Source organism: Misgurnus anguillicaudatus, chromosome 2 (genome assembly GCF_027580225.2).
Source record: "Misgurnus anguillicaudatus chromosome 2, ASM2758022v2, whole genome shotgun sequence".
Classification (NCBI taxonomy): domain Eukaryota; kingdom Metazoa; phylum Chordata; class Actinopteri; order Cypriniformes; family Cobitidae; genus Misgurnus; species Misgurnus anguillicaudatus.
In genome coordinates, this window is record NC_073338.2 from 1,501,717 (window position 1) to 1,527,339 (window position 25,623).

At 37.4% G+C, this 25,623-nt stretch overlaps 1 protein-coding gene across 4 annotated transcripts in view; it reads right to left on the bottom strand.

Annotated features, from left to right (window-relative positions):
* mov10l1 (Mov10 like RNA helicase 1) overlaps positions 1–25,623 on the bottom strand; it is a 221,507-nt gene that overhangs the window by 106,279 nt on the left and 89,605 nt on the right. For all 4 annotated transcript variants that reach the window (XM_055201125.2, XM_055201124.2, XM_073871734.1 and 1 more), the window contains exons 8-10: positions 19,265–19,546; positions 9,520–9,714; positions 510–624 (exon numbers count right to left, since the gene is read on the bottom strand). In XM_055201125.2, coding sequence (XP_055057100.2) covers positions 510–624; positions 9,520–9,714; positions 19,265–19,546 — 592 coding nt within the window. The remainder of the gene's footprint in view (positions 1–509; positions 625–9,519; positions 9,715–19,264; positions 19,547–25,623) is intronic.

Sequence of the window (25,623 nt, forward strand, 5' to 3'; positions counted from 1 at the left end):
AAGTAAACTTTGTGTTTGTGGACGTGTATTTTATTGTAACATGCTGAAAATCATTGTGCCTGTTTAAAACACTGGCAGCATGAGACCTAAAAGTCTCTATTTTTATTCCACAATGTTCCCCATCTGCTGATAAACATGTATTTAGTATGCATAAAACAGATGATTGACTTTTTAAACTTGTTCAAATATATATTGCTAAACATCTCTTACTAACTTCTGGGGACATCAAAGATTTATTTAATATCTTAAAAACGTCTTGTGGAATGTCCCCTTTAAATGTATTTTTGTTTAATATATTTTAATTTTTCACAAAAACAGATAATAATTAACAATAATCGCAGACCCATGCAGTATCTTGACAAAAACCTCATGTTAAAGATGTGTGATCTACCTTGATTCAGATTAGCACACAACATGCGTTTCACAGTTGTGCAGAATAACAGCAACCCCCACACCAAATTTCAGACCCTGAGAAAAACATTTAAAGTGGATTTGGAGAAAACTGTTACCTCTGCCAAAGCAGGCTGGACAATCAGCACATCTTTCTGGGCTTCAACACAATCCCGGAGAGCCTGTGGTACTGCATAGTTCCCCAAAAAGTTTGGTAGATGCCTCTTAGCAAGCCTGTTAAAACAAACACAAAACTAAATGTTTTCACAAACACAAATTTTCATTAAAGGAAATATATAATACAGTGCACAGCATAAATGAGTACACCCCCTTTGAAAATTAAGATTTTCTCCATTTGTCATTAAATATAAGACCAATTTGCTGTATTTTTACACACCAGTTTTATTAAACAGTTATGTTTCTTAACATAAGAGTGAAAGTCACTTACCATCTTAAGGGTACGAAAAATAACACATTTAAATCAATGAGGTGATGCAAAAATAAGTACACCCTACACAAATTCTTAAAAAAAAAAAATCTGATATTTTATATGGCCTCCATTCTTTTTTTAAAAACAGCACTAATTCTTCTAGACATTGAATAAAGAAGTTGACAACATACAGTTACATCTTTTATCCTCCATTCTTGAACAATGACCTCTTTCAGATCCTGGATGGAAAATTACGTTCTGCTTGTCTTTTCAGAACTTCCCATACCCCAACCTGGGGTTGAGGTCTGAATCACTTTTACCCTGTGCTTCTTATAAAATGAATTAGTGATCTTAGATGTGTGTTTTGGGTCACAATCATGTTAAAAGATTGCCTGGAGACCAAGGGCATAGAGTGATGGTAGCATCTTCTCTTTAAGTATTTCACAGTAAATTTGTTTATTTATGATGCCATCTATAAATTCAACTCTCCGACACCTGCAGCACTCATGCAACCCCACAGAAGAACACTGCCACCACCATACTTTACTTTTGGTAGCATGCATTTTTCATTGTACTCCTCACCTTTGCCACACCATACAGTTTGGAACACCTCAGAGCCACAAAGATATGGAAGTAAATCTGTGCCGTTGGGTTTTGAATTCTAATTCTTAGCACTGAATTTTTTTACATAAAATTTTTAACACTGAATTTTTTTTTGCATCTAAATCAGACTTTGAATTTTAAAAGCCATCGAATTTCTAGCACTGTTTTTTTGCCTATGACATTTTTTCAATGTTTTAAAAAAAATCAGTGTAAAAAAAACTAAATGTCTAAAAAAATCCAATAAAAAAATGTAATGTGTTTTAAAAGATTCAGTGTAAAAACATTCAATGTTTCAAAAGGTTTGGTGTAAAAAATTTAATGTCTCAAAAAATTCAGTGCAAAATAATTCAACGTCTCATAAAATTCAGTGTAAAAATATTCAGAGTCAACATCCGGGGAAGCAAGGAGAAGCAATCGATCCCTGTATCAAATCATTCAACATTCAGCCAATCATTTACGCTTCATTGGTCATGTGACACCGAAACGGGAAGTCGGTGAAGTTCAGGCAAAGGGTTTATTTGCATTAACATACGAACACATTTTTCACATCTGGCAGATCGTATCATCAGTATATCAGGACCCTATTACATTTACATTTATCAACATCAAAGTGGCTTCTGTATTTAGATGTGTGATCGATCCCGTGCGGGGAGACGCGCTGGATGAATAGCTGGCAATCACAAATGGCTACAACTGGCTTTAACCATATGATTCAGGGTTGTCGCGGTAACTGCACTCCAGTATTGTATAGTTCTACTGAGAAGCAAACAGCAGAGAATAACTAGCAACCCTAATAACCGTGATTCACCTTTTTAGCTTCATATTTTAAGCTTTAAAGGTTTTATCTTTGTTTATTTGCAGCGTCCGCACCGCAGACTTTACCTGAACTCGACTTTCACCCACATGCTTTTTACCAACAAAATTCATGTGAAACATGAGGATGACACGGACAAATGTACGTGTTTAACCTAAAACGTGTTAAATGAGATAGAAACTGCTGACTGACCAGCGCAACATTCACGTAATGACCCTTGATATGTCGCCATGAAAACTCAAACATTAAAACGATCCATTAAATTCTGCTACTAAACATTAAATCTCTACATTAATAGTTGGAACATATTAAACATATGCCTGAATAACTTAAAAATACAAGCAGTGTTAAAATGCTTTTGTATATCGATTTATTTCAAGATACTTTCAAGCTTATATTGCTCCACAAATATGAATTTATAGAATACACAGGATTTAAATTGAATTTCTTTATCTAACTTTTGCGAGTTTGTCCATGTTTTATATTGTTGTAGTTTTATATTGATTAAATTAAACAAATGATTGGTTTGCTTATTTTAAATAAATCTAAGGATCTTTGGATGTATTTATGTATAAAGGCAGGTAAAATATTTTCCATTTATTCGTTTTTGTTAAACCTTCTCCTTCATATAAGTGAGTCATTTTAGTAATTTATTGTTGTTCTGTTATAATAAAATAATAATAAACAAACACTTTCATTTATTTGTGTTAGAACGCATATACCATCCATCGAATTTGTTTTATTAATAAACAAGCTGTTTAGCGAGTTTGTCATTGTACTATTTTATTGGTTTTAAGTTTTTCGTTCATAATAATAATAAAGAAACATTAAAAAAACTATTTTAAATCAAGAAATGGAAATATTTAATAATCTGACTTTAAAAGCAAAAGTAATCTACAGATGAACGTCTTTGCCAAATATAGGCTATTTCCTAAAAAATATGCGGTTTGTTTAGTTCAGAAGGTGAAAAAAATCCTTACCTGTATTTCCCTAATAATAAAAATACAACACATCTATGTAAGAACGTAAGTCTCCGTGTTATTTTTACATTATGACTTAAAAGAACAATTTGGAAAATGAGATTAGAAGTGCGTGAATCTGCAATTACACTTGCTTTGAAGGCATGCAGCTTATTTTTCCAGAGAAAGATATGGTAACATTTCTTCAGAAGAATTGCTGAAACCTATTAATTTACTGATGTTTTTATTAGTACTCCAGCTGTTTTATCGGCCTTTGAGATGGGACGCGGCAGTCAAGTTCATGCGAAAAGCGGAGTGAATTCCAAATGGCGTTTTAGTGCCCCTTGAAGGGCACTTCAGGAAGAGGATGTCACACAGTCTATCCAAATAAAGAGAAACTAATGTGCGTATTTCATTGCTCTATTCCCCACGTGTATTTGAATTGACCACACTATGAGACAATTGTGCAACTTTCTCTAGAGTTTATACATCAAAGTGTGTTCTGATCTTCGAAAGGGAATAGGGCATAGGGATGATAATTTTCTATTGGAATACGCCCTTTATCTTTTCGTGAGCGGCAGTCGCGTAGGCTTTAACCCATCATTGAACTGATTATTAACAACAAATCATAGAACATTTTTCTGACCCTAAAGTGTTAAAAATATTGCGGAAAATGTTTTGGAATTTCTTTTAATTCAAACATTAAAAATCTCATACATATAATTAAGAAACTAAGAACACAGGGCTTTAAATGTGATGGCGCTTTAGGCAAATAATTAAACAAAATACACAGAAGAATTTTCGTTGCGTTTTATTTATCCATCTTGATGTGTGGCGCAAGAACGGATAACATTCCGATCACAAACGCAGCCGAGGACAAATCTCACTCAATCCAGCCATGGACTCTGCATTTACAGGTCAACAACTATCATATTCTTCTCCCTGACAGCTGTCAAAAATAAAGGAGGTTATGTAATGGAGCGCATTTTAACACTCCTGCTTGTATTTTTAAGTTATTCAGGCATATGTTTAATACGTTCCAACTATTCATGTAGAGGTTTAATATTTAGTAGCAGAATTTAATGGATCGTTTTAATGTTTGAGTTTCCATGGTGACATATCAAGGGTCATTACGTGAATGTTGCGCTGGTCAGTCAGCAGTTTCTATCTCATTTAACACGTTTTAGGTTAAACACGTACAAACCATAATAACATTGACCAAATACATTTGCTCAGTGTTGGTTTTATGCAAAGTTTCTTATACCTAAATGTGTTTGTAAATTACATTACTTCACTTCTTACACACTAGACTAGAGGGAGACATGAACAGGAAATTTAGGAAATTGTTAGCTCTTTTGGTAACACTTTACAATAAGGTTCATTAGTTAACATAAGTTAATGTATTAACTAACATGAACAAACCATGAGCAATACATTTGTTATAGTATTAATTCATCTTTGTTAATGTTAGTTAATAGAAATAAAGCTTTATTTGCTTGTTCATGTTAGTTCACAGTGCATTAACTAACATTAACACAATTTTAATAAAAGTATTAGTAATTGTTGAAATTAACATTAACAAAAATGATAAAAGCTGTATAAGTGCAGTTCATTATTAGTTCATGTTTATTAATCTAGTTAACTAATATTAACTAATGAACCTTATTGTAAAGTGTTACCGCTCTTTTATATAAATCATATTAAACTTATCAGGAAACATAGGTAACAACAGTTTATGGTTGATATAGAAATATAAGTTTTTGTTCTGTAGCCTACTTTGTTCACTCACATATAAGTTCAGACAGAGCCTAATGCCCGTTATTAAGGCAGACTAAAACAGTGGAGTCGGGATGGTCATCCTCATGTTTCACATTAATTTTGTTGGTAAAAAGCATGTGGGTGAAAGTCAAGTTCTGGTAAAGTCCGCGGTGCGGACGCTGCAAATAAACAAAGATAAAACCTTTAAAGCTTAAAATATAAAGCTTAAAAGGTGAATCACGGTTATTAGGGTTGCTAGTTATTCTCTGCTGTTTGCTTCTCAGTAGAACTGTACAATACGGGAGTGCGGTTACCGCAACAACCCTAAATCATATGGTTAAAGCCAGTTGTAGCCATTTGTGATTGACAGCTATTCATCCAGCACGTCTCCCCGCACGGAATCGATCACACATCCAGATACAGAAGCCACTTTGATGTTGATAAATGTAAACGGGCTGTGTCCTGATATACTGATGATACGATCTGCCAGATGTGAAAAATGTGTTCGTATGTTAATGCAAATAAACCCTTTGCCTGAACCTCACCGACTTCCGCGGTGACAGAATTTTCTCACCGGTTAATCGGCGCATCACAAACCCGGTGATCCCGGTATCACCGTGTGGGAGGGGCTTATAAATGCGCATGCAGACGTGCACATTTTACTTTCACTTTTGAATTACGCAACTGTTTAAATGCAGTTCTTGCGTACGCTGCGTTAAATCGCGTATGAATTTGCGTGCAATGCAAGTGCAACAGCTGGTTTAATTAAGTGCTTGAGTCAATAATAGGTAATTCTGACAGAACCCGACAGTCTCAAGCAGAGCAACCGGCTACTTCTCCATAAAGCGCTGCTTGAATGATGGGTTTATTTTTCTTGATGAAAAACACAACAACAAAATGATCTCGCTTGTATTAAACATCATATATGTATATTATAACAAAAACGAGTAAGCACGCGGCTTCTGCTATCATCTGGTCAGTCAGCTTGCCTCACACACTCTGATAGAAATAAATGAAATCTGACACCTGCTACTCTGTGACGGGACGCACATTCAGCTCCGCTCAGCAGACACATTCAGTTCTAAGTGTGTTTGCTCTCTCTCACGAAACTAAATGATTTAATTACACGAAAATATCAAAACGACGGTGAAAGACGGTGTCGCGGTGGGCAAGTGTTCTAACCGGTGAGAGGCTGAAGCACCGGTAATCACCGTTTCACCGACTATCGCGGCAAGCCTACCGACTTCCTGTTTCGGTGTCACATGACCAATGGAGCGTAAATGATTGGCTGGATGTTGAATGATTTGATACAGGGATCGATTGCTTCTCCTTGCTTCCCCGGATGTTGACTCGAATATTTTTACACTGAATTTTTTGAGACGTTGAATTATTTTGCACTGAATTTTTTGAGACATTGAATTTTTTACACCAAATCTTTTGAAACATTGAATGTTTTTACACTGAATCTTTTATAACACATTTAATTTTTTTTCATTGAATTTTTGTAGACATTGACTTTTTTTTACACTGATTTTTTTAAAACATTGAAAAAATGTCATAGGCAAAAAAACTGTGCTAGAAATTCGATGGCTTTTAAAATTCAAAGTCTGATTTAGATGCAAAATAAAATTCAGTGTTAAAAATTTGATGTAAAAAAATTCAGTGCTAAGAATTAGAATTCAAAAATCAGTGGCACTGTTTTACCTCGATACAAAGATTCATCTCGTTGTCTCATTACTCCAAAATATAAAGAGCTAGAGACCCAAATTAGTCTTTACCTTTGTCAATATGAGCTCTAGTAAAAGGCCTTTTGTGTATTGGCTTTACCAGTGGCTTTCTCTGTAGATGACAGACATGCGTGCCTCTCCTTTGCACTATACGTCCGTCGTGTGGTACCACAGGAAACACCCCAGATTGACTTTATAATGATTTAGCCAACTGTGCTGAGCTTGCATGATGATTTTTTTCAACATCTCTTATCACAAAACGCTCTTGACAAGGTGTTCAGTGGACGTCCTGGACATCACAGAGAGCTTCTCACAAGTCCATCCTTTTTTAATTTTTGGATCCCTTTCGTGACGGTATTCAAACTTATTAGCAATGCTGAAACCTTGACCATTTTGTGCAGAGAAATTATCTTTATTTCTCATGTCTTGAGACATTTCTTTACTATGTGGTGCTATTCTGTCACCATTACATGAGAGTGGATTTTCTCTCTTAAATACCACTCTCAATTACCAGCTATACTGTGGCCACATTAATTATATTCATCATTTTCTAGTAAATTTCTTTAAACTCTTTCGCCGCCAGCGTTTTTTTAAAAGGTTGCCAGCCAGCGCCAGCGTTTTTCATGATTTTCACAAAAGTTTAATGCCTTCTAGAAAATGTTCTTCTTTAAATGAAGAGTTTGGTTCCAAAACGCAAGAAATCCATTTTGACAAATTTCGGTAAAAACGTGTTTTCTATACCAAGAAAGTGACAAGATGAAAACCACTATTTTCTGTTACAAACTTTCACATAGCATCTTTAGGTTATAAAAACATAAAAAATTCAAATCCATAATTATAAAAATAAATTCTTTTTTCCACAAAATGCAATAAATCCATGAAAGTTTTTTTTTTCAAAATGCTAGAAGTCCATTAATTCAATGTACAAATGTGCATTCATCTTTGCCATTTTATATTCATTTAGTTGAACAGTTGAACACACTGACTAAAAAAATAAACATTAATGTCATTAATCAAAACACTTACTTTGTCATATTAAGATCACTGTCATTGTTGCGGTTATATTTGACGTCGTCGCTTAGCATTTTTCACAGCGATCAGCTGTAAAATGTTTTGGTCCTGCTCGATTTTCGTTTTCATAAGATCCCCTGGGGTCGATGTGTTAGCATGAGAAGCTTGATGCTGTCGGGTGATAAGCACCAGTCTCCCGAGTGCTTCGCATAAATTATTAGATGTTGATGTCGTTTCTTTCCCATCACAGAAATCCATCACAGGTTTATCAATGCAATTAAAGTATTATTTTGTTTTGTTTGTTGATCATGAAGTACAAAGTAGATGAGGAAAACTAGGATTCCGTGTACTCAACGAGCCGCCATTGTTTGTTTACATTGCATGAATGGTGCGCTGTAATTTTTGGAGTGGATTTATCACATTTTGGGAAAAAAGGAAGAAAAGATGACAGAATAACACGCGGATATTGGATTTTGCGTAAAATTAAGAATTTACTTTTGAATACTGACCTGATATAATACTGATTTTCAAATATATAAACATACAATTTACCAAATGAAAGAACAGACCCTCTGCTTAAAAAAAAAAAATTCATCCTACCTTCAGTAGTTCTTTTGTAATCAGCTTTTGAATATGGGTAGGTTTCTGCAAAAACACCACATTTTGAGCAAAAAGCTGAGATAATTCAATTTTTGTGACGGACTTTTCATAGAGATCCCATTCAGAGCGATCTTTAAAACAGACACAGACATGCAGCCGCTTGCCATAGGGCAATACTTCCGGGTTTAAAAAGTTGCAGAAGGGCGCCACCTAGTGGATAATAGCGGTATTGCTGAAAGCCGGAAATACTCATCATTGGCAGGGAAGCGTTTTCTCTTGATTGACGAGATATCTCGTCAATGGCGGCAAAAGAGTTAATTACACTTTATTTTATTTTTTGGCTAACATATTCATCAGGGTGTACTCATTTTTGCATCACCCCATTTGATTTAAATTAGTTATTTTTTGTATCCTAAAGATGGTCAGTGACTTTCACTCTTTTGTTAATAAAAATAAATGTTTATTAAAAGCAAATTGATCTCATATTTACTAACAAATGGAGAAAAATCTTAATTTTCAAAGGATGTGCACTGTAAGTTAATGCCATTGAATGTAAATGATTTGTGTGAGTACTGCACCTCATGAGCAAATTTGCATAAAGTTATGATCCGGTGTGTGGATGTTAATATAGTTAGCGTTTTAATGTGAACGGCCCTTTACTGTGTTATGAGTGACTGGCATGTCAAAACTGCATTGCTTTAGGGACACATGCTTCATTATAAACATGAAGGACCAATTTAGGTCACTTAAAGTGCTGACAACTGTAGTATTTACAATAACTATTTACTAACTGAACAAATAAAAAAGTATTTATTTGATTTGTTAATGTTTTGGGATTAATTATTTACAATAAAATATTGGTTGCATGAATTTCCTGCATAATAAGTGCAGAAAGTTCGAAAATGATTTGTCAAAATTGTGCAGAATAACAGCAACCCCACACCGTATTTCAGGCCTTGAGAGAAACATTAAAAGTGGATTTGGAGAAAACTTCACTGAAAAAAAGTTTTATTTTCAGAAGCTTATTAGCATTTTAAAGACCTTAATGCTAGCAAACATGGACTAAAAGCCACAAGTTTTGATTTTGCTGGGTCTTCAAATATCTACAAAGGTACCATGTGCTTGCTATGCACTGGGTCAACAATTTGTCCCTGTTAATAAATGTTAATACTGTTTTAACACTGCTATATTCTGTTAGATCATTAAAGCATAAGTGATTAGCCACACCTGAGAGGAGCAGGGGGGGCAGAAACCGTAAGAATCTGGGTAGGCTGCTGACGTGGCAATGTTGTTACAGGACAGTAGGGGGCACTGGGTTTGAGCAGGCTCTCCTCTGCACTGTTCACCAACACCTTCAGACGCCTCCCGATAGTAAAATACGAGAAGTGAAGCAGCAACAGTTCATCAGAGCAACCCAGAGACCTACAGGGAACAAAAAAAAATGCTAGTAGAGGCTGTTGTATTGCCGAGTGCTTATGAATTCAATATACACTGAATGCAGACAAAATCTAAATATTAACAAGATGCTGCAGACGCTATCAGTAAAGAGAGTAAATCATCAATTGGTTCAGAATGATCTGGGTTAAGAGCTCTGTAGAGAGTAAAAAAGGTTCTGCACGCTGCAACCATGTTTGCATTGCCTCAATTTCAGTCATACAAGTACTTTGAACTTTAATGGGGGAAGAACGATATAGTAAAATCGTTTCTTTTTCTCAAATTGCCGTAAAACACAAATAAACAAAATATTTTTTTAAAACACCATTAAACCTTCTACTGAAGTATGCTAAGGGAATCCCAGATTTAGCTCAAAAGGGAATAATTAGTGTAACAACTGTAATTAACTATACAAGTTTATAAGGTTTTACCTGATTTCTCATTTAGTAATAACAATTAATTAATGCATTCGTCCAGTGAATATACCCATAATTGTACATCAACTCTAACTAGAAATGCAATTCCCAAGGAATTACCAGTGCATGAAAATGCAAAAAAGTTGATTGACAGAAATGTAAAAGAAATTTAGTCTAGTAGTTTACCTGGCTGTTGACATGTTTTAGTGTGAAGCTAGCATAATTTAAAAAAGTTATCATGATGAAATATGAAGCTAGCATGAGTTAACATGATTTAGCATGAAGCTAGCATGATTTAACATGAAGCTAACATGACACTAGCATGATTTAGCATAAAGCTAGCATGATTTAACATGACGTTAGCATAATTTAGCATGAAGTTAGCATGATTTAGCATGAAGCTAGCATGACACTAGCATGATTTAACATAAAGCTAGCATGATTTAGCATGAAGTTAGCATGATTTACCACGAAGCTAACATGATTTAGCATGAAGCCAGCATGATGCTAGCATGATTTAGCATAAGGCTAGTAAGATTTAACATGAAGTTAACATGATGTTAACATGATTAGCATGAAGCTAGCATGAAGCTAACATGATGGTAACATGATTAGTATGAAAATAACATGATGCTAACATGATTATCATGATGTTAGCATGAATCTAGCATGATAAGCATTGAAGATAGCATGATGTTAGCATGATTAGCATGACGTTAGCATGAAGCTAGCATGATTAGCATTGAAGCTAACATGATGTTAACATGATTAGCATGAAGCTAGCATGATTAGCATGAAGCTAACATGATGTTAGAATGATTAGCATGAAGTTAGCATGATGCTAGCATGATTAGCATGAAGCTAGCATGATGTTAGCATGATTAGCATGAAGCTAGCATGATGTTAGCATGATTAGCATGAAGCTAACATGATTTTAGCATGATTAACATGAAGCTAACATGATACTATCATGATTAGCATGAACCTAACATGATGCTAAGCATGATTAGCATGAAGCTAGCATGATTAGCATGAAGCTAGCATGATTAGCATGAAGCTAGCATGATTAGCATGAAGCTAGCATGATTAGCATGAAGCTAGCATGATTAGCATGAAGCTAGCATGATTAGCATGAAGCTAGCATGATGCTAGCATGATTAGCATGAAGCTAGCATGATTAGCATGAAGCTAGCATGATGCTAGCATGATTAGCATGAAGCTAACATGATGCTAACATGATTAGCATGAAGCTAGCATGAAGCTGACATGATGCCAGTATGATTAACATGATGTTAGCATGATTAGCATGAAGCTAGCATGATGTTAGCATGATGTTAGTATGATTAGCATGAAGCTAGCATAATTTGCATGAAGGTTGCAGGATGCTAGCATGATTAGCATGAAGCTAGCATGATTTAGCGTGAAGCTAACAAGATTTAGCATGAAGCTAACATGATTTAGCATTAAGTTAGCAAGATTTATTATGAAATTAGCATGATCCTAACATGATGCTAGCATGATTAGCATGAAGCTAGCATGATTTAGCGTGAAGCTAACAAGATTTAACATGAAGCTAGCATGATTTAGCATTAAGTTAGCAAGATTTATTATGAAATTACCATAAAGCTAGCATGAAACTAGCACAAAGCTAGTATGCCACACGGCCGTAATGAGAAAGACATGGTCCGTCATGTCTGGAGGATAGCCAGTTGATAAAACACGTGTCCGTGAGAACTGTAAGTGGACTAATGTTTTGGGTTTATTTAAGCCTGTTATTGTATTAGTCTATATCAGGGATTCCCAAAGTGTGGTACGCTCACCCCCAGGGGTACGCGAGCTGCCACCGGGGGGTGCGCGAGTGGAAAAATCTAATGGCGGTCTGGTTCTTTAAGTGGGATTTTTCCATACAATAAATGAATAAAAAACATGAACAGTAAACATTTCCTTTGTAATCGCTTTTATTTTAAATAAAAAAACTATACTTTTAGTTTTTGATAGAAACGTAGAAGACAGTTGCTGTCTTTTTCTACGCACTGCTCTTCTGTTATGCACTGAAGCCGCTATACGCGTGTCAACTCGTTTCATTCATTCCATATTATAAATATGCTTAACTGGCTGAAATCAGGGAAACTGTCAAGTGGTGCGTCTTATGATAAAGTTGTTAGTCACGAAGGAGGAGAAGGGACCAAGAGAGAGAGACTTTTTTCTATGGCAAAAATAGAAATAATCAAATGGGACGAGACATGGGTGCGTCTAATGCACAGGATACGCGAGCAATGTGCTTTCATGCATGGTAGAGAGACCGGCAATTAATTTTTATAATAAAATACATAAATACTTACAAAGACACTGTAGAGAACTTATTAAAAGCTTTCATTTAATTTTGTTTGAAACTTGAGCTGTTATAATGAATCTGCAAACTATTATACACCTTTTGTGCGAACTGTAAAGGCTTTTGTGAATGTGTTTGATGGGTCTGCACGTGACGCACGCATCTTGAGGGAGAGCGCACTGGTAAACATGAGGAAAGCTCTCATATGTCATCTATTAGCTGGCGGCAGTAAGTGTACGTTTCTTACCATAGTAAATTCGAATGGCGTCTAAATATTAAACGCATACACGGGGGCGCGCATCATCTACGCTGAGCGTAGCTGCGTCTAGTCGTAGTTTCAGATGGTGCAACAGGCGTAAATATTTTTCACAATGTCAAACGTAGCTAAGCCCGACGTAGGACTTACACCCAACTTCTTTACGTCCGGCTGGTGCAACCGGCCCCTGGTTATTTGCACATGATTAAACATGAGTCTTTATGGCGAGTCTTTATTTTTTTTTTTTAAGTGGGGTTTGGGGGTGCGCCAACCCGGTCGGGACATAGAAGGGGGTGCGCAGGAAAAAAAGTTTGGGAACCGCTGGTTTAGATTGTCCCCAATTTATGATCAGGCAGAGGAATCGAGAGGTGATAAGATCTCTGGTGAGTGTGTTTTCAGAAGACCCTTGCTGCCTCCCCCCTTTAGGTGGTGGGATGTCAAACTCCCTAACAAAATTAGTCTCCTCTTCACTATTCCTTGCTGCTGGAATTATCATCCCAACTGTCCGGTCAGCCACATCCCTCCCAATATTCACTAAATCATCTAAAAGGTTTCTTTTCAGTGCTTTTCAGTGACAGGAATATGTTTAAAGCTACTCATGTAACCCTGGTTCCATGAAATAAATGCGCATTGCGTCAGTAGCTAAAGCTATAAGGGAAACTCTTGTTTACTCCGCGATTAAAACCTATTGGTTAACATCTGTAAAAATTACAGAGAAATGGAGTTTGAGCCAGCAAAAAGGGGAGGGGACTACGCCCTATACAAGGGAGTGCAGAATTATTAGGCAAATTAGTATTTTGACCACATCATCCTCTTTATGCATGTTGTCTTACTCCAAGCTGTATAGGCTGGAAAGCCTACTACCAATTAAGCATATTAGGTGATGTGCATCTCTGTAATGAGAAGGGGTGTGGTGTAATGACATCAACACCCTATATCAGGTGTGCATAATTATTAGGCAACTTCCTTTCCTTCAAAAGAAGGACTTGACAGGCTCAGAAAAGTCAAAATAGTGAGATATCTTGCAGAGGGATGCAGCAGTCTTAAAATGGCAAAGCTTCTGAAGCGTGATCATCGAACAATCAAGCATTTCATTCAAAATAGTCAACAGGGTCGCAAGAAGCGTGTGGAAAAACCAAGGCGCAAAATAACTGCCCGTGAACTGAGAAAAGTCAAGCGTGCAGCTGCCAAGATGCCACTTGCCACCAGTTTGGCAATATTTCAGAGCTGCAACATCACTGGAGTCCCCAAAAGCACAAGGTGTGCAATACTCAGAGACATGGCCAAGGTAAGAAAGGCAGAAAGACGACCACCACTGAACAAGACACACAAGCTGAAACGTCAAGACTGGGCCAAGAAATCTCTCAAGACTGATTTTTCTAAGGTTTTATGGACTGATGAAATGAGAGTGAGTCTTGATGGGCCAGATGGATGGGCCCGTGGCTGGATTGGTAAATCCAGAGACAGAGAGCTCCAGTCCGACTCAGACGCCAGCAAGGTGGAGGTGGAGTACTCGTTTGGGCTGGTATCATCAAAGATGAACTTGTGGGGCCTTTTCAGGTTGAGGAAGGAGTCAAGCTCAACTCCCAGTCCTACTGCCAGTTTCTGGAAGACACCTTCTTCAAGCAGTGGTACAGGAAGTCTGCATCCTTCAAGAAAAACATGACTTTCATGCAGGACAATGCTCCATCACATGCGTCCAAGTACTCCACAGCGTGGCTGGCAAGAAAGGGTATAAAAGAAGAAAATCTAATGATATGGCCTCCTTGTTCACCTGATCTGAACCCCATTGAGAACCTGTGGTCCATCATCAAATGTCAGATTTACAATGAGGGAAAACAGTACACCTCTCTGAACAGTGTCTGGGAGGCTGTGGTTGCTGCTGCACGCAATGTTGATGGTGAACAGATCAAAACACTGACAGAATCCATGGATGGCAGGCTTTTGAGTGTCCTTGCAAAGAAAGGTGGCTATATTGGTCACTGATTTGTTTTTGTTTGGTTTTTGAATGTCAGAAATGTATATTTGTGAATGTTGAGATGTTATATTGGTTTCACTGCTAAAAATAAATAATTGAAATGGGTATATTTGTTTTTTGTTAAGTTGCCTAATAATTACACACAGTAAAAGTCACCTGCACACACAGATATCCCCCTAAAATAGCTAAAACTAAAAACTACTTCCAAAAATATTCAGCTTTGATATTAATTCGTTTTTTGGGTTCATTGAGAACATGGTTGTTGTTCAATAATAAAATTAATCTTCAAAAATACAACTTGCCTAATAATTCTGCACTCCCTGTATATGTCCGGGTAGAACGCTATAGAGTACCTTTTTTGACTGAAGCGAGCAGTCAAAAACAATTGCTGCACAAAGTTTAAGCACGGACAGCAACGCAATGCATGTTCCGGTTAATTCAAGGAACCGGTGTTACATAAGTTACCTTATTGTTCCCTTTCAATACAGTTCACTTCGCATTGTGTCAGTACCTGATGCTATGGGGCACATATCCCATCACGCCATGCTTATAACAGTCTGTAAGTGCATTTACTGGAGAGATACTGAATGAGGCCCCATTAATCAGTTATAGCAAGCTCGGAACATAGCTCAAGTGTAAAGCACCATATAAACAGACAACGTGTGTACGAGTTGGCTATCAGGGATGAGTGTAATGATAATATGATTAAGCTGACAGGACCTGCATTTATAAGGCAGGGACTCCAGGCTTTAAAATCGGACAAATGTAGATGGCAAGGACCAGCCAGCGATGTCTGCACAATGTCACAAATGTCTGCGATGGAAATCCCTGTAGACCAGGCCCATGATGAAACCATAACTCGTGTGGAGTGGTCTTTAACACAGAGAGGGCACCACTCGTTCAGGAAGGCGTATGCTAATGCAATGGCTTCAACGATCCATTTAGTTAACCTCAGTTTAATGATAGGTAGGGGTGTGACGGATCACAAAACTCACGATTCGGATCATGCTACGATTTTTGAGGCACGGATCAGATCATTATTCGGATCAGGAAAAAAGTGGTGGGGAAATCTAATAACAAATAAAGATATTAAAAACATTTATAAAAAAACAATGTTGCACATCAAGTAAGGTTTAAATTTGGCACAGATGTTATTCTAAATTCTCATGTATCTTTGTTTTTATTGTGATTTTATTGTGTATCTATTATTTTTAAATTTTCTTTTTTATATTTTATATAATGTTTCCTCATTTCTATGTAAAGCACTTTGAATGACCTCTGTGTATGAAATGTGCTTTACAAATAAACGTGCCTTGCCTTGCCTAATAATAATAATAATAATAATAATAATAAATTTTATTTGTATTGCACTTTACATTACAGTAATCTCTAAGTGCTACAAAGCATATAATATATAAAAATATAGTTTTTAAAATAGTTAAATAGATAAAATAGTTTTTAAAGAGAAAAGCAATCATAAAATAAATTTTAGTAAAAAGCTTTCTTAAAAAGATATGTTCAAAAAAAAACATCAATAGTTTGTGGTGCCCTCAGGTGTTCAGGGAGGGCATTCCATAATCTGGGAGCAGCCGATGAGAAGGCCCTACCACCCATGCTGCAGAGATGGTTCTAGGGACGTTGAGAGTGTTTGTATTTGCAGATCGGAGGGTGAGTGAAGTGGTGTGATGGGTGAGGAGTTCCTGTAGGTAAAGAGGGGCATGTCCATGAATGCACTGGTGGGTCAGGATGGAAACCTTATATTCAATCCTGAATGAGACAGGGAGCCAGTGGAGAGATTTCAAGATGGGGTGATGTGATCATACTTACGCACCCTCATCAGGATCCTGGCAGCGCTGTTCTGGATGTACTGTAGTCGCTGGATGCTTTTGCCAGAGATCCCGATGAGGAGTGCATTACAGTAGTCCAGCATGGAGGAGACAAAGGCATGGACGAGCTTCTCTGCATCTGCCAGGTTGAGTAATGGGCGGAGTTTGGCAATGTTCTTGAGATGGTAGAATGATGTCTTGCAGAGGTGTTTGATGTGGGTGTCAAAGGTGAGTTGAGAGTCCATTTTAACACCCAAATTGGTGACAGATGTGGAAAGGGTGATGTTTTGGCCAGAGAAAGTGATTCTGTTAATAGTTGAAAAGCGGAGCTGATGTGGTGTGCCAAGTAAGATGGCCTCCGTCTTTGAGCTATTCAACTGAAGGAAGTTGAGCTTCATCCATGTCTCTATCTCCTCCAGGCATGTGGTCAGTAAGGATGCTGGCAAGGGAGAAGAAGAGGTGGGGGTTGTCCTTAGATAAAGCTGTGTATCATTAGCATAACAATGGAATGATATACCATGTCTACTAATGATTCTGCCAAGGGGGAGCATGTATATGGAAAAGAGTGTGGGGCCCAGCACAGAGCCCTGAGGAACACCGCAGGTGACATTTTGAGTGTGTGATTTGGCTTTGCCTTGGGCAACATACTCGGTTCTGCCAGTCAGGTATGAGATAAACCACTTATGAACATTTTCTGACAGTCCAATTGTGTATTGTAAGCGATGAAGGAGAATGCTGTGATCTACTGTATCAAAAGCAGCTGTTAAGTCTAGAAGGATGAGTAGAGATGGGGAACCGGTATCACATTTATCACATTTCTGTTCGTGCAAACTCGTTTCGTGTGTTTGTATTTGCAAATACAGCTGCTCCATTATGTCGAGGAGCAGAGACGAGTGCTTGGAGGTCAGCAATTTTACGCGTGTTTGACTTTATGCGGCGCTGCAAGAACTGACAGACGGATGATGTCAAAGTACCGCGAGAGCGATTCGAAATTAGAGCGCTACGTGTGATTCATCAACTCGCTACCACGGTACTTTGACGTCATCGATCACCTACTGCAACAACTCCTCCCTCCAACATGAAGAACCAGTTCGCGTCACCACCAGAGCTGCCGGTGATTGGCTTAAGTGGGCTTGAGCTTCTCTTGACGGCATATATGCACACTTTTCTGAAAACTGACACGTGTGCACGATATTATTTTTGAAACCGGAGAGGTTGAAATGTCCGTTTATGAAAATAGCTGCAACAAATGTTTTTATTAGAAAAATAATACTGTGTAATACTGTGGTTTTCCAGACCATTTTGTTTGTAACTCCTGACTCCTTTCAAGAACAGAAAGAAAAACAGATTTTATGTTCACTTGTTTTTTTGAAACTCGTCTCTCTGTGTATGCACTTTTGAGTGCACTTACAGATGTGGCCTTTGAGAATGCAAGTTTTCTCCTGCGGCATTCGCAAATTTGTCTCGCAGAATTCTGCAAGTGCTTTCGGGGGTTGGGGGGGTGCATACTTACAAATTCCCTCAATGTGTTTCGCTTCACAGAATATCCATCAGATGGTGCATAAAACCCGAAAGAAGGATATTTCTGCGTAAACTTCGAGTTCATCAGTCAGTGCTGATAGCTTTTTATAAATGTTTTATTGAGTCTATAATAACTTTTAATATATCAGCTTGGTTTGGATCACTATCTAACATTCATCGTAACACACTAAACAGAGTTATAACATTAAGCAGTAAAATAATTGAACAGATGCAGGAACCACTCATTAGTATAGGAGGACAAAGGCAAAAGGTACACAAATAGCCTCAGATGCTACTCATACACTGCATAGTCACTACTGTCTTTAACCTTCAGGCCAGAGATATAGATCACTTGTATTCAGGACCAAGAGAGCCATGACAAGTTTTGTGCCTACATCTATTAGAAATATGAATAAATGAGGAATGATACATTTCATATTTTAGCTTTTTCTTTTCCTTCATTTTAACTACTGTTTTTTAATGCCTAATGTTTAGTATTCTTAATGCTTAGTTATCATGTATTTATTTACTGTATTTTACAAGCTTTGGTTACTATTTATATTTATGTTACTATCTATTGACTATCTATTGACTGTTTGCCTATATGTTTGTGGGTTCGTGAGTGTGTGTGCGTGCATGTGTGTGCGTGTGTGTTGGATCATGCTGATCATGCTGACTTTATAGTGGTATTGTACATGCACTGATGCTCAAAACAAACGAAGTTTCTAACGGATAAATAAAGTTCGTTGAAGTTGAAGTTGTAGTTTTTCATACAAATGTGCCCTAAAGTCATGTTCTGTCTTTTCTCGGTCAAAAAGGCACAAAATTCTAAATTTATGCTACATTTCGACTACAAATATGACGCACATAAAGATTAACGTTTCTATCGATTAAATGGCCCTTTAAGAGAGTTAAGTAGTTGTTGCAAACATACCTTACAAAAAAATACTGGTGTGCATCTTGAGACAAATCAATGGCACTGATATAATTTAAGATATGTCAGTGCAAGCTGCATCGGGTAAGACAGCTTAAACAAGCATTTTAATCTTGGACTAGACTTAATCCCTGTCTGGGAAGCTAACCCATAGAGATTAACCTGTTGTTTAAAATTGTCAGCTGTTATATTACGTTTAGTATGAACGTGAATATAAACTCTTAGTCCATGCTTTACTACATTTTTGTTTCATTAAAAACATTCAAATCTCTTACTTGGCCTGGCAGCTGACGGTCACGGACATCTTCTCTCCAGGTACAATCTCTAGGTCACTTTCCAACATTCGCACAGCTTTAGTCTGTAGAGAACCTAGATCTTTACCATCCTCTACCTCAGCATCTCTACTGCCCTCCGCTGGGTAAAAGCCACTTGGCCCATCAGCAGCTTTGATGTTTGGAGGTTTGCTGGGTGACACAGAGCTGAGAGAAAACTGCTGCTCGGAGTCCCATCCTGCAAACTCGCAACGCTTCAGTCTGTGACGCTCTGAGCCAGTGTTTCTGTTAAACATTAACACAAAAAACAAAAGTAAAAGATTCATTCTATTGTAGGGATGTCACGAGAACCGATACTTCGGTACCAAGTCGATACCAAAATTTTTTTAAACATGACGGTACCTGCTTTCTCTGGTACCGGAGGTACCGAGGCTGCAATACTCTTCCGGGACTGATGGGGGCAGCATATACGCGCGTGTGTATTTGACGCTCCACAAGAGTTAAAGAAGAGGAAAAACGCCTCTTAAGAGCACACGGGAATCTCTCTAAAGTAGTTTGTCGCTATCAAACATAGAATTTGGCAAAGCTCTTGAAAGACAGACACCTTGATCTCTTTAAAGAATTCGAGGTAAGTTTTAATTCACATTAACATTATATACAAACTGTAAAACTTTAATTTTATACTGAAACCCAGACCCTATATTATGTTTGTTTGAGGCAGCTGGCATTAATGCCGTGTAACCAGCTAACTTTATGCTAGATGTTAAAGTCAGTTATTTGTTAATGACGCTGCATTTGCGTGTGTTTATAAGTGCACCTTAGCACCTGTAGCTTTAGCTGATTTATTAGTCATTGTCAGACAGTATGTTTTATAAATAAAATGTATTTCTTATTCTCTCTCTTTTTAACAGTATCAGCCAGAGGAGGATGTACACCAAGAGAGTCAGGAGAAAAGTCAACAAACATTAACACAGACAACCTAAACAGAAGCTCTTAAAAGTTTTCTATGTTGAAATGTTTTAATAAAAAAAAAATATATTTAAGTATAATTGTTCTTTTTTACACACTGTGGTACCGACTTAGGTACAGAGTACCGTGTACTTTTTGTGGTACTGGTACCGACTACTAGATTTTTGGTACCGTGACATCCCTAGCTTCTTATTGTCTATTTATGCCATGTCTATTCTTAAAGCATGATATTTTGTCATGAAATTCAACTTTTTAGGGGTTCAAGCCCGTAGGGCTGAAACCCTATTGTATTTGTATGGATTTTTATTCTTCTATTTATTATTTTTCTTCTGCCGTAAAACGGATTGTGCAGACCAAACCGTAAGGCCTAGAGACTTGAGACTTGGCCAAATGGTAGGTCTCATTCGTGCGCGAAGTTGACAGAGTGTCACCCCAATCGGCCTATGGGGGGCGCTATAGCGATGGCAAACGCGTTGATGCTCATAACTTCCACAATTCTTGTCCTAATGTCAAGTGTCTTATATCCCTGGATTCCTTGCGTCAAGACGAACAAAATGTATATCTCCGATTTCATTTCCGTCATTAAAAATGTTCCGCTATTTTCGATTTTGTCGAAAAAAATAAAAACGAACTAGTCCTAGGTTTTTTGTCCGATCGGAACCGTTCCAGTGCTGTAATATTCCTTGGAGTGTGAATATAAAAAGTTATCAAAAAAAGTTGAACTTTCGATTCAGGGTCGACATGCCACGCCCAAACGTCTGAAGTGTGCCCAGCCACTTGGACTTTATTGGCTATAACTGGGGACAGAAATTAAGTATCAACACGATACTTCGTACTTGTGATGAGAGTCATGGCATGAGGTTGCGTGCCTCGTCTCGTCACAGCGCCACCTAGTGGTCAGACGAATCATTTAAATGCTTATAACTTAGGCTGAGTTTGACATATTTTCATGGGACTTTTTTCCTTAGAGTTTTGAATTGTTGCCGAGTCCAACGATACCAAACATGCCAGGTTTCGCCTTACGGTTAGCCCTGCGCAGCAAAATAGCGCTTAAAAAACACGCGCGAATAACTCCGCGAGGGTTATTCCAATCGACTCGAAAAGACCATAGGAAGAAATTAACTTTACCTTCTGAACAAAAATCTCTATTGGCGTTATGTTAAAATTTCCATCAGAAATGGCCGAAAATTGCAAAAAACAAAAAATTACCTCCAAATTTTGTGTTTTTTGCACATAAATGGTTATAACTCTGCAACGAAATGACATTTTTTCACCAAATTTGATACGCTGATGTCTGAGCAGAGTCTGAGGCAATACAATAAAAATTGTATGCCTGCACCACTAGTTGGCCTCATAATTGAACAAAACCTTTGACATCGAGTAAGCCCAATGCTCATACAACTGGTTCTTCACTATACTAAAGTGAATAGCAGTGATACTAGCTAGATGTAACACATGAGAGCTGTATCTATTTATTATTTTTCTTCTGCCGTAAAACGGATCGTGCAGACCAAACCGTAAGGCCTAGAGACTTGAGACTTGGCCAAATGATAGGTCTCATTCGTGCGCGAACTTGACAGAGTATGAACCCAATCGGCCTATGGGGGGCGCTACAGCGATGGCAAACGCGTTGATGCTCATAACTCCCACAATTCTTGTCCAAATGTCAAGTGTCTTATTTCCCTGGATTCCTTGCGTCAAGACGAACATATCTCCGATTTCATTTCTGTCATTAAAAATTTTCCGCTATATTCGATTTTGTCGAAAAAAATAAAAACGAACTAGTCCTAGGTTTTTCGCTCAATCGAAATCATTCCAGTGCTAAAATGTTCCTTGGAGTTCGAATATCAATAATTATTGAAAAAAAGTTGAACTTTCGACTCACGGTCGACATGCCACGCCCAAACGTCTGAAGTGTGCGCAGCCTCTTGGACTTTATTGGCTATAACTGGTGACAGAAATGAAGTATCAACACGATACTTGGTACTTGTGATGAGAGTCATGGCCTGAGGTTGCTTGCCTCGTTTCGTCACAGTGCCACCTAGTGGTCAGACGAATCATTTAAATGCTTATAACTTAGGCTGAGTTTGACGTATTTTCATGGGACTTTTTTCCTAAGAGTTTTGAATTGTTGCCGAGTCCAACGATACCAAACATGCCAGGTTTCGCCTAACGGTTAGCCCTGCGCAGCAAATTAGCGCTTAAAAAACACGCGCGAATAACTCCGCGAGGGTTATTCCGATCGACTCGAAACAACCATAGGAAGAAATTAACTTTACCTTCTGAACAAAAAACTCTATTGGCGTTATGTTAAAATTTCCATCAGAAATGGCCGAAAATTGCAAAAAACGAAAAATTACATTCATTTTTTTTGTTTTTTAGATATAAATGCTTATAATTCTACAACAAAATGACATTTTTTCACCAAATTTGATACGCTGATGTCTGAGCAGAGTCTGAGGCAATACAAAAAAAATTGTATGCCTGCACCACTAGTTGGCCTCATAATTGAACAAAACCTTTGACATTGAGTGAGCCCAATGGTCATACAACTGTTTCTTCACTATACTAAAGTGAATAGCCGTGATACTAGCTAGATGTAACACAGTCATGACCTGAGGTTGCATGCACGAGTTTGTCATAGCGCCACCTAGTGGTTATTTGTTATTTTCACTTAAAAATACTGCAACCTTACATCTAAAATCATGAGTCATCATGGATTATGCCTTTCATGGCTTTGAGTATAATAATTGGTGAATTGCAATTCACTTCCTAACAACTAATGAGAATACCCTAGCAACCATTTATCAAGAGCTGTATCTCTGAATCAGAACATTGCAGAGATATGGGGTTCGGCTCTTTTGACTCATTAACACGATTTTAACATTTTGTGACCCGAGTTTTGCCACTGCAAGCACCACAAACATTTCCTTCAGTGTTCTGTTTGTCAATGTTCCGTGAGAAGAGAGGGAGACATTTCACTGAATGATAGCAACTTTTTTGCTGATAACTTTGAACACGTGTGTCTGGTAGCTTATTTTTCATCATTTATTTTGTACAATGCAGCAAATCTACACAGGCATGCCCTTAAAGGTCTTAATGTCCCAAATCGCTTGAACCCCGGTAATTGCTGCTTGCAGCTATATTTTATATTTATATTTGTATTTTTAATTTGAAAGCAAAACAATGCAGCCTTTATGGTGCGTCATAAAGGGGTGGTTTCCCAGACAGGGATTATTTTAATCCAGGACTAGACCTTAGTTTAATTATGAAATATAACTAGTTTCAACAAACATGCATTACTAAAAACATAACTGGCATGACTCTTGAGGCAAAACAAAGAGCACTGATGTATATTAAGCTATGTCAGTGTAAACTGTTTTCAGTTTGTACAGCTCTTACATATATTTTAGTCTAGGACTAGTCTAAACGCTATCCGGGAAACCACCCCAAATTGTCAGTCTCACATCATAGACCTCATGGTTAAACACTTAACACATTAAATACACTGAGAATTTAACACAGGGGTAGGCAAACTTTTCTTAATCGAGGGCCACATCAGGTTCTGAAATAAAGATGAAGGGCCACATACTATGAATGACAAATGTAGCTTTATTTATCTAAAATCAACACTCAGTTGAACACACTGTACATTTAGCACACTAAGATTGTGAGCCATTTTTACAGTTATTACCTTAAAGAAGATTAAAGCCACACTGTGTAAGATCTACTCACATCTAGCGGTGAAATTCTATATGACAACCAACTGAATATTACTTTCTAGCATCCCCCCACCACACACACACACACACACACACATTCGGAGCGCGTTTTAACTCCTGCGGTGGCTGTATAAAGCAAAAGCAATAAAAAATACCTACAATTAACAGTGTCCATTGGCTGTGATCCACCATAGCACACAGATTTATGTTAAACATGGAAAAAGTCAGATTGTCATGATATGGAGGCAAACTAGTTTAGTTAATTTAGTCCTCTACTTGTGTTGTAAGTAAACATGCTACACAATGTTTTGTCCGTGTATATGTAAGAGCTTTCTCTGATATTTCAGCGCAATTGCTAAAAAAAGATTGCATAACTTTCACAAGGTTGTAAAATTAAACTAATAAAAGACGCGCAGATCAGCCGCTTTAGTTTTATCAATGAAACGCTAAAAATAGCGTGTTACATTGTGTGTTCGCCGGCAGAAGTCAGAAAAGATGTAAAACATTGATCTCCGTACCTCAGATTACATAAATGGGTGGAGAGACGGCGGTCTCGTGTGGCTGTTTGAACACATTCAACCACATGCGTGTTTACACTACAAGACGTAGTGTTATGCATTACCATGCTATAGTTAGCCAAGGAACTATAAAACTTCGAGTTTACACCATAGACTGTGTAGATTTAAACGGATATGCTGAATTACCTGTGGAGAAGATAGAAAGCAGGCAACTTCGGCATCTCTTGAGCCTCATGATCTGTTTCCATCTTAGAAAACTACTCCAATATTGACTTTGGTCTTGTTGTTTTTCCTGTCGTGTTGTCGTTTTAAATCTCTTTTTTGCTTCCTTGGCGACTCATATTAATGTCCTTGAGAATAGCTCTTCAACAGGCTTTCAAATTCAGCCTCAAATCAAAGCATTAGATTGCGAGTTTCTCATGGTGTGCGGCTGTTTCTCAATTCGAAGTCTTTCAGTCTACGCAGGTCGCATATGCAGGCTGCATACGTCATCAAGTCTGGTTTATTTAAGTGAACTGAGCATTACATTCATAAGCATATTACATCAATTTACGATTAACTAAAAATAATTGTCAACTTTATGATTGTTAATATTCTGAAATAAGACTCTCTTGATGATATATGTTGCCTACAAATGAAGAGTTTCGTTGCAAAACGAGATAACCACCGTTTTTTTTTTTTTTTAGAAATCTCGTTGTTTTTTGTTGTGCATTCCAATTAATTTCAATGCAACTGCAGTTGGTTTGTTTTGATTTAAACTAGGGATGCACCGATAGGATTTTTTTGGGCCGATACCGATACCGATTTAAACAGACAACTTCTGGCCGATGCTGATACCGGTATTAAACACTTGTATACAATACTATACAGTTGGTCTATTAGCTAGTTTATTTCTGCATCAAAATTTTTTACTGAACATGGATTGGATCTAATTAACATTCAACTGACCAACATAATAAGAGAGGCACAAATTAAGCTAAAACAAATATAATAAGACAGCATGACAACCTTCAAATGTGGTTTTAGCTATTCAGCATTTATTTTATTAACAACATTAACTCATTTTTTACATATAATGGATTTCTTTATGCAATTTATTAATAAACAATCGGTATCGGCCTTTCTCGTGCTATTACCGATACGCAGATGGTTT